Source organism: Spea bombifrons, chromosome 7, assembly GCF_027358695.1.
Source record: "Spea bombifrons isolate aSpeBom1 chromosome 7, aSpeBom1.2.pri, whole genome shotgun sequence".
Lineage (NCBI taxonomy): Eukaryota > Metazoa > Chordata > Amphibia > Anura > Pelobatidae > Spea > Spea bombifrons.
This window is the reverse complement of record NC_071093.1, coordinates 26,138,398-26,149,392: the sequence shown is the minus strand read 5'-3', so window position 1 is coordinate 26,149,392 and position 10,995 is coordinate 26,138,398. Positions and strand designations below refer to the sequence as shown.

Sequence of the window (10,995 nt, the reverse complement as noted above, 5' to 3'; positions counted from 1 at the left end):
TGATGTCACCAAAATGTTTTAATTTTTTAAGTCCTAATATTAGCACTATATCTTCACAATAATTTTCACATGGGAAAAAGTTAAAATACTGGCATTTGAAATGTGCATGGGGTGCCTAGTTTAAAAAAAAAAATGTATGATTTGATGGGGTAAATCAAACTGGCCTATTACCTGTACTCGAGATGTTGCTGAACACATATTGTGGTGGTGTTTTACATTAACATATACATTGTACATGGAAAGGATTTAAATTAGGGCTGCAACTAACTATTATTTTCATAATCGATTAGTTGCAGCCCTAATTTTAAATTGTAAATTGTTCATTTATTTAAAATAATGATGTTAAATACAAACAGCAGAATAAAACAAACTTTGATAAAATGCATTTCTTGTCTTTATTTCCCAACCAGCCCCCCCAATTTATGCACATTTGAGTTTGCCACGCTGCCTCCCACATATGCCACTCCACGCTACCCCCAGATATGCCACTGTGGCGCCTGATTTGCCTTATACCCCCTGATACGCCACTCTATCCTCCCCAGACATGCCACGCTGCCCTCCCCACATATGCCACTCCAATCTACCCCCAGATATGCCTTATACACCCTGATACACCACTCCATCCTCCCCAGACATGCCACACTGCCCTCCCCACATATGCCTTATATACCGTATATGCCTTATACCCCCAGATATGTCACTCCGTCCTCCCCAGATATGCCTTATACCCTCCCGATATCTCATAGTCACAGACCCGTTCGCATCACACTGACACCATACTTTTAAAAATAATCTTCCCTGCCCCCAGGATTTAGATTCCCCTTAGTTTGCCCCCCCTTTACCTCTAACTGCACCTTAAGTTAACTTTATTAAATTAATTAAATTAACCCTAAACACCCCATTAACATAACTACCCCTAAATTAACCCTAAACACCTCACCAACCACAACTGCCCCTAACTTAACCCTAAACATCCCGTCAACACACCTGCTCATTTTTTCCTCTGAGTCAATGGTAAGACCTCACTTTGAATATGCAGTGCACATTTGGGCACCTGTTAATAAAAAGGACATTATGGAGCTTTGTAGAAGCTGACTACAAATTAAGTAAGAGTAGAAGAAATACATTTTCACTTAAAGCTGTGGAAGGGGTTCTTAACGGAATTCTCTACCCACTTATGTTTTGCTATGAAATTTAATAGCTGCCTATAAATATGGTCTTGATAGATATTTTATATATATATATATATATATATATATATATATAATTTTGGCTATAAGCACAGCGCTAATTAATAGCCTGTTTATCCAGTGAGATCAGATTGGCAAGAAGCAATTTAGGGCCAATTGAAAAGTTTCTGCATCAACCGCAAAGTTTAACTTGGATGAATGTGAAAGTTATGTGGAGTATTAATTTCATCGGGGGATATTCCCCAAAATAAATCGAGTCATTGTTCAGTAGAGGCATCTATAGATCCTAAACAAAATGGCAACAAATGTTTCCCCCCCAATTACATTATAGGTTTATTAGCAATGGTTTCATGCATTTCTATTTTTTTTTATGTGTTTGTATTGTCTTTCCATAGTGTAACCATAAAAAGAAAGGGATATGGGGGTACAGAAAGAAAAAAGGAAAAGGAGTCCAGTGTACACTGAAATGTATTTCTATAATTTTTAAGAGAAGGTCCTACTTGTCTTGAACAAAACAATTTCTAATTTGTATGGGTACATCAAATATGGAAAAAAGCTAATATTGTATGACAACTGTATGGTAAAAATGTCAACAGTAAACTTAAAACAAACTGTTCTATTTCTTGGCAGATTGGGAGATACATAGGAATGACAGTTGTGTCACTCTATCAGATGACTCTGATGAAGAGATCTCTGTTCTAACCAATCCAGTGCAAATCTACGAGGAAGAGGAAGACGAGAATGACGTGGTTATAATAGAGGTAATTGTAAAATTTCTCGTATCAACTAATAAGGAAACTTGATTATGGATGTAAAGGGAAATAATGTGGATACAATTGTAAAGTCAAGGAGCAGGATAAGAGACGCTTTAGTCGCTATCAGTATGAACATAAGAGTATGTTTGGCCTTTAGTGCCTTGCAAACATCAAAATTCACTTAATAATGGAGGAAAAGCAAGGAGAAATAGTATGCTTTCCAATGATACATTAGGAAGCTATTTGAAACTTTACACTTTAACCATTACTATCCAAGTTAGAGTGGCTTCTACTGATGTAACTACAGGGGTCGAATCTGTGTCCGGGCTTGCGCCTGTACGGGGCCTGGTGTGACACCTTCTTACTGTCTCCTTGTACCGATATAAAATTGTTTAGAAAGGGTCTTTTGACCTGTGCTGCACCGATCCAGGTCGGAAGGGCCCTTTCTAAACTAATTTGAACCGGCACAGGGAGACGGGAACGTATCGGGGTGTATTCAGGAGATGTTACTGATCACATATTGGGATGTTGCGTGACAGTGACATATACCAGGACCTGTTAATTCACATCTGTAGTAAAACGTGTGGGGGGGGGAAACGCAAAAAAAATGACTACCACAAAGTTTGAAAAAGACAGGTGGTAGAATTGGTGCATGGAAAGAGTTAATACTAGCATTTGAGATACCCTGGGGTGCCTAGTCTTCAAAAATATATGGGTTGATGGAGCAAAAAATTTGCATTGGCCAGCTTTAGATACCCGAAATAGCACATGGGGAAGAATTACCAGGTGTGGAAAAAAATTGTTTTGAAATGGCAAAACACGACTTGTACTTATTGCCCCGTAATGTGCAGAAAAAAGCAAAAAACATAAAAACATTGGGTAGTTCTAAACTCAGGACAAATAGTAGAACCTACTTTTTTTTATTATATTAAATGATACAATCAATATAATGACATCTAAAAGCTCCTCTTGTCCTGCTGAAAACTGTGTATATATAACTTGTGTGGGTTCAGTAAACGGGAAAGAAGAAAATTACAGTTAAACACAAGCAGCGCAGAAATGGTAAAACAGCCATTGTTACAAAGGGTACAAAAATTAAAATCGGCCCTTGTCACGAAGGAGTTAATTAAAAATTTTTTTTTTTTTACATTTCCTTTTATTTGCCACTCTGCCTCCCTGATGTCATGCGGTGCTGCATCATAGAAACAAAGTGCCAGCAGCAGCAGCGGAGGTTGTGTGAGCGCATTGCGCAGACGTTCACTGGCTGCCGGAGAGGAGGATCCAGGTCCCCTGCAGCGCTGCGGGGGATCTGGATTTTAGTTTTCTAGTCAGACTTCTGTTTGAGTATTTTCTCTGAAAAAAACTTACTAAGTCTTATATTAGAGCAAATACGGTAATACAGCTTTTTATATTGAGTTTATTTGAAAACTGAGTTACATCTTATTCCCTAAGAAGATTTGGTTGGAATGTGAGATGTACAATAGAACTCGTGTTTGTTTAAAATACTAGGGATGCACCGAAATATCGGTGGCCGAAACATACCTGCCGTAAATGGCAAAAAGCAGAATAAAAAAAACGCCAGGGGGCAATTGCTGCAGCATACCTGTGCGTTGCTTGCACAAACACTGCAAGCAACATCTCTTGTTCCGCCCAGGGGAAGCAGGAACTCAGCAGGAGTCATCTGATAGAGTCACGTGAATTTACGTCGCTTCACTCTGCTGGGTTCCTGCTTCCCTCTGGGCAGGACAAAGAGAAGCTTTTTCGCACAGAGTGCGAGCAATGCAGGTGGATATATCGGTGCCCCCTGCAGAAGTCTGGGAGCAGCACCGGGTAATCTGCAGTACAGGTAACTGGATGGAGTAGGGTGTATGAACGAATGAATGAGTATCTGTGAATGAGGGGATAAATGTTTGTGAATGAGTGAATGCCAGGTTTCAGCATGTATTGGCTGCTTGTGTAAGATAGAAGTAAGGTTGCTATGTTAAATATATATAATTGCTAACAGCAATTACACTCCTTATCATGCCCAGGCATACCCGGATTCCAGCATGTACCTGTTGCCTGGGCATGATAGAAGTGTGATTTCTGTTACAATATATATTATATAATTGCTATCTGTGTGTTTTTTTTTTTTTTTTGTTTTTTTTATTTGTTTATTATATGACAGGTTAGATCGCATCAACAAAGCAAGTATATAAGCAGAATATGCTTACAATAGGTGAAACAACATGTAAATTCACATGTAAATACATATTCACAGTTTCGATAAAATAACAATAGATAGGACAACATATATATTTCCAAGCTTATACACGGGTTCACATATATATTGATGCGTCTGAGAATACATAATATAAAACACAATTAGACAGGAATTACAACAAACTTCCCAGGCTAAACCCCGCAGGACCTTAACATACTGACAAACAAAAAACTCATTCATTCCAAACCATCCGCACAATTCATTCATACGGTCAAGCAGATTTTAAATAATTAATACGTTTATACGTTATATTATGTCTTTTACTATCACGGAAGAATGTCCGGATGCTGAACCAGCCAAGGTCTCCAAATATTATAGAATTTGTGAAGACGCTGATGAGATAGAAAAAAAACCACGTTCCATTAAACACTGATGACTTATTTGATTCACTACATGATCCAAAGAAATAGAAGATTGCATTTTTTGTTTCGTCCAAGTGCATCCTGAATTTTCATTTCGGTGCATCCCTATCAAATAAGGAACCGTATGGGCCCGATTTTATAGGCCGCACTTTTCCCCCCATTTTAAGTCTAGGTGCGGCCCATAGTTAGGGTTTAGTGCTGGGCTGCACAATTCGTATCACCCAACGCCCGGGACATGCAGTTTTCTTTTGTTTTTGTTATTTACATTTTCATTTAACCCTGCAGCAGGGTTAGGATCCAAGTCCCCCGAAGCGCTGGATCCTCCTCTCTGGCAGCTGGTGGATGGCTGCACGACAACCCTTTGCTGCTGCCACTTCCGCCAGGGCTTCTATGACGGAGCGCCGGTGTGACATGACCTTGCGTTGCTCCACCGTAGAAACCCCGGCAGAAGTACAGGCCACCAGCTGCGGAGGTCGTCTGAGCACATCGCGCAGACGTTCACTGGCTGCCAGAGACGAGGACCCCCCTGCAGGGAACCTGTATCCTCCTTTCTGGTAGCAGGTGAACGTCTGTGCGATGCCCCGGCGGAAGTTGTGAACAGCAGTAGGCGTTGTCTACACGCATCTCGCAGGCGTCCACCGTCTACTCCAGCTGGACTCCAGTGAGTCTGGGGATGCATTGGTAAGTCCCGGGGAGGCAGAGTGGCATATCTATAAGTAGGGGGCTTAAAATGGCTATTGGTTTTCCAAGTTTCAGTGTGTAAATAACATCCTATCAAAAGCAGAACTAACTGCATAATGGATACCAAAAATATAACCGTATTTGCTTGATTATAAGACGAGGTTTTTTCGAGAGCAAATGCTCTCTTATAATCGGGTTGTCTTATCAGACCTCAAATAGGTCTGACTATGAGACTAAGATCCAGATCCCCTGGAGCGATGCAGGGGACCTGGATCCTCCTGTGTTATCCCCCCCCCCAACTTACCGCTGCTTCTGACTCCCCGGTGCTTAGTCCGGGCAGCGTGTAGAGCTCTACGCCATTCACGTAGACCACTTCCGCTGCAGCCGGGAGGGGGTGCGTCCATCGCGCAGACCTTCCCCGACTGTCAGAGATCAGAGTTCCCCGTGATCTCTGACAGCCGGTCTGCGCTTTTTCTTTTTTTCATAAATTAATATTCAGGTTTTGGGGTGTCGTCTTATAATCAAGCACATACGGTAATACATGTATTCCTGTTCATAAGTTAAATTACTGTTACCATTCCACTAATGTGAATTTATTTTTTTTCTTTAAAATAGCACCAGCCTGTAGTCGAGCCAATACGGTAATCAAATTATGTAATTTATAAACAGAATTTCCCGGCACCAGTTGCTAAGGCTGGCAGCTTTAAGGCTAAATTTAGATGTACTACTTCCTGAGCACCTGGAGTAACTCTGCTTTAGAAAAATATGCAATGTGTGATGTATGGTTGGTGAAAACTTAAATAAATTTAAATAGCGATTGGTCACATATCCATTATGTTTGTTTTAGGAGGATAGAAGTCATCTGAAGCTGTCCCGTCCAGATATTATCCGACCAGCAGCTCTTTGGCATGGCACTGACTGGCAGCAAGGCAGTAGGAACTCTGGGACTAGTGAAAGCAATCGTCCAACGTGCAGAAGAAATCTGCGTAACCAAGTTGATTTGAGCAAGGATTCTGGGAATGTAAAGGATTTAAGTGTTCAAGTAGAAAAACGTAGGGATATCCATGTGGATCAGAAGAAATCAAGTAAATCAGCAACTAATGATTTTCCATCTTCATCAAACGTAGAGATAGTACCTCCTGTTGAGAAAGAACCTGTTTTTCATAAATCCAATGTCGGCATCATAGAACTGGAGTCAGATGTTTCAGATGATGATGATGATGATGATGATAATGTGATCTTACAAAGGAAAAATCTTTATCATCCATCTGGTAGTCATTCACCCAGACAAAAATATCCTGTAGCACTAAAAAGAGAGGCTCACAGGGATGGTTTAGGGCCTGCTGTTCCTGAGCCTTTCGAGGATGGTAGCCCCGGCCCCTCCTCACCTGCAGTAGCTCATCTGCCAGAATTTGTAAGTGGAGACCAAGCAAGTCTTACAGTTAATAAACGAACAAGGGGCATAACAGTATTAACTGACTCACATATTGAAGACCTTTCTGAACAAGGTGCTTCCGGCCTGGATGTTGAACTAATTTCGCGACTTGTTATGGAGACGGTGAGTCATGAAAACCTAGAATACTTTATGTAAAAAAAACTAATTTTAATGTAATGTTTGAAAACAGGTCTTTACCATGGAATGGTCCATTCAACAGGAACATATTTAATAAGACCTTGTTAAAACTCTACCATACGGACGTTGTAGGAGATTTTTTCAATTTGAGGTTTTATATATTTTATATCAAACACAGTGTTCAGTCAAACATTTTCAGTCTTTAAGGTTAGCATGCTTGGACATTCATCACATTTGATTAGTTTATAAATGTAGATGTGGGATAATAGAAGCAACATAGTAAAGGGTAGAAAGAGGAAAGAGCATCTTAACTGCAAAGGGAGTCATTTAGAGAAACCAGATTTAGAGAGAGGATGAAATATATATAATTTTGGTAATATTTGCCAAAGTAGATGTGTTAACCAAAATATAAAGTATAAGATCTCAAATCTTGAAAATACCTTAAATGTGTACAATGCCATATCATTCTCACAATTTTATAGGGCATGTATTACAAGTTATAAATTGCTGTTTCGTTTTTCACAGTCCGTATACTGGTTTGTAACCGTTATCATGAACAAATAACCCACCACCTTCATGTTTATGGAAAGCACACTATTCTGTGTATTTCAGGAGGAACTTTTAGGCGCACTGCCATTTGGCCACCAATCTCTGCCATATTTAGCAGTAATTAATGTTTTGTTTTTTTGAGACCCTAATATTTTTGCCTTGCATTTGTCAGTTTAAGACAGATCTATGTGGTTTCTACTCTTACTTCCCCATCAAGGGCAACACTAGCTGATTTCTGAAGCAAGAAAGGCTGATATTTGCCCTGTGTAATTTACAATTTAGTGAATATTGAGATGGGTCTGACAGACCTAACCTATTTAACTATACACTATCCAGGGCTAGCCAAGCTCATCTTGCAGCAGTATCTGTGGGATTGGAGCTTTGTAATGTATAGGGAAGTCAGGGTGTTGAAACCACAGCTGTCCTGCAAACTGCTCTCAGCTCTCCCTTTAGTGAATAAACACTGCATCTTGAATAGCACATTTGACTTCAATTTAGGGTAGAAGATGATCAGAAATGTATTAATAAAGATAAGCCATTTAGGTTGCAAAAGTAACTTTTTTTAGGGCTGCAACTATCATTTTCATAATCGATTAGTTGGCCGATTAATCTTTCGATTAATCAGATAAAATATGCAAATGTGTTTATTTAAAATGATTTTAATGGACAAACTGGGTGTTTTATTTCCCTTTATTTTCCAACCTGCCCCCAGTTATGCACATCTGACCCCAGGCTTGCCACTCTGCCCCCCCCCCGCTATGCCACATGCCCCCCTATATGCCATGTATATGTGTGTGTATATATATATATGTATATATAACTTTATGCCACACGCCCCCTCCCACGGTGTCTAGTGGGGGCAGCAGGTGAATGTCTGCATGATGTGCGTGGACAAACCTCTGCTGCTGCCCAGCACTTTCGCTGCTTCTATGCCTGAGCAACTGAAGGTCATGTGACATCTGTGCTCCATCACGGACATCGCACAGACGCCCACTGGCTGCCATAGAGGAGGATCCAGGTCCCCTGCAGCGCTGCGGAGGTCGCTCATCTTTGGCAGACTGTTTTACTCCAAAGCCACCATTGCCAGCCACAAATTGGTACTCCCCAAAAGTACTCCTCTGCCACCAGTGTAACGGGTTCACCAAGAGAGCTTTAGTCACTCCCAGAGATCACCCAGATGTATCCTCCTGTTGTCCTCAAAATCACTTCCAGCACCAGTCAGCATGCACACCTTGAAACCCTGCTGTGTACCCAATAAGTAGACGCAACTAGCTTGAATTGAGTACAGCAAGAATGAGCATTTTATTGTTGTAAAACGGACTCGTACACTTACTGGCCGCTTTATTAGGTACACCTTGCTAGTATGGGGTTGGACCCCTTTTGCCTTCAGAACTGCCTTCATTCTTTGTGGCATACTTTCTACAAGATGCTGGAAACATTCCTCAGAGATTTTGGTTCATATGGACATGATGACATCATGTCCATATGACATGGTCATATGTTGCTGCGCAGTTGCTGCAGATTTGTCGGCTGCGCGTCCATGACATGAATCTCCCGTTCCACCGCATCTCAAATCTGCTCTATTGGATTGAGATCTGGTGACTTTGGAGGCCATTGGAGTACAGTAAACTCATTGCCATGTTCAAGAAACCAGTTTGAGATGTGAGCTTTGTGACATGATGCATTATCCTGCTGGAAGTAGCCATCAGAAGGTGGGTCATAAAGGAATGGATATGGTCAGCAACAATACTAAGGTAGGCTGTCACGTCACTGTCACTTGGAACTTTGACATCTGGTTCTACTGCCTCAATGTCCTAATTGGGCCATCTTTGAAGCCGACTAGTTTTTTTTTTTATTTTATTTTTTTTTAAATCTTTATTTACGTTTTAATTAGAAATAAACATACGTTAAGATATCATAGAAACATCAAAACATCAAACATAAAAAAAAAAAAAAAAAAAATAAAAATAAAATAACTAAAAAAAAATAAAAATTGTAATAACATAAATAGATAAATAAATAAATAATACATAATGTACAATAAAATATCGAGAATGCCTCCGTTGTATGGTGGACGTTGACGCCCCAGGGAGGGGCCCCTTGTTTAATGCCATGGCACGTCATTGGTCATTTCCTGACCGTGTATGTATGTATGTATGTATATGTGTGTGTGTATATATATATATTTTTTTTTTTTTTGTTTTTTTTATATAGCAAATTAGATATATGATAAAAATAATGGTATCTAAAGCAGGGCTTATACCGTATTTACCCGATTATAAGATGAGGTTTTTTTCCAGAGCAAATGCTCTGAAAAATACCCCTCGTCTTATAGTCAGGGTCGTCTTATAATCAGACCTCAAATAGGTCTGACTATGAGAATAAGGTCCAGATCCCCCGCAGCGATGCAGGCGACCTGGATCCTCCTGTGTTATGCCCCCAACTTACCGGTGCTTCTGAGTCCCCGGTGCTTAGTCCGGGCAGTGTGTAGAGCTCTACGTGATTCACGTAGACAACTTCAGCTCAAGCGCATAGAGCTCTATACGCTGTCCGGACTAAACACAGGCGACTTAGAAGCACCGGTAAGTTTGGGGGGGGTAGTGTTAAATGGGGGCATAAGGCATTTCTGGAGGCAGAATGCTCTGTGAAATGCCTTTTAACCCCCTTAATGCCACTCTGCCTCCAGAAATGCATTTTAACCCTCTATACGCCACTCTGCCTCCTGAAATGCCTTATACCTTAACAAACAATTGTTCACATAGTTTACATGAATTAACATTTACTGGTAAAACTTTTTTCCCATAGGGTCGTCTTATATTCAGGCTTTTTCTTTTTTTCATAAATTAATATTCAGATTTTGGGGGGTCGTCTTATAATCAGGGTCGTCTTATAATCTAGCAAATACGGTATATATAATGTGTGTGGGAGCGCACTTAGTGAGAATGAAGAGAATTACAGCAACACAGGAAAAATGTTAAAACGACCTTTTGTCCCGAAGTGTACTACATGTTAAAAAAAACAAAAATTAAGGTGTTGAGTTTATACACGAGCGTTATACATTTTTGTTCCTCTCTAAAAAGGTGCAAATAGTGAAATAATGTAGAAACAATAAGGTAAAAATTCAAACCCAAACTTAAAGGACCTTCAATATGGAAATAACTATTTGCATCTCTGTTGTTAATTGTCCCATAAGTTTCTCTAAATCGCAATGCATATTTTTAGTTTTGATAAGCTTATGTTATTTTACAGGAAGCAAGGTTCCCTGATGTGAAAAAAGATTATGTTAAAGAACTTATTCTCTCCAAGCAATATTGTGATTTAAATGTGTAAGTAGAATGTTAATTTTATTGTTCAGGTGCCTCACATTATGACTAGGTATACATATATGGGAAGTCTGCAAATATGATGCCCACATTTACAAATCTAGAAATATTGCTCAGTATGTAATACAAAGTAAAATAAACATCCAGCTTTGAGAACAATTTTCCTTTATGATGTCTGTGATTATAAAGAACTTTACTTGGTATCTGAATGCTATATCCAAAGGTGATGCTGTTGGTTGAAGCTGAATTTAAAATTTTCTAGTGATAGACACATTCCAGGGGTGATATATTTTGACCCT

The 10,995-nt window shown here is 39.8% G+C and overlaps 1 protein-coding gene across 1 annotated transcript in view; it reads left to right on the top strand.

The window, feature by feature from the left end:
- Positions 1-10,995, top strand: part of RNF216 (ring finger protein 216) — a 76,042-nt gene that overhangs the window by 25,398 nt on the left and 39,649 nt on the right. The window contains exons 3-5 of the mRNA XM_053470675.1: positions 1,821-1,951; positions 6,099-6,809; positions 10,623-10,699. Of these exons, the coding sequence (XP_053326650.1) occupies positions 1,821-1,951; positions 6,099-6,809; positions 10,623-10,699 (919 nt within the window). The remainder of the gene's footprint in view (positions 1-1,820; positions 1,952-6,098; positions 6,810-10,622; positions 10,700-10,995) is intronic.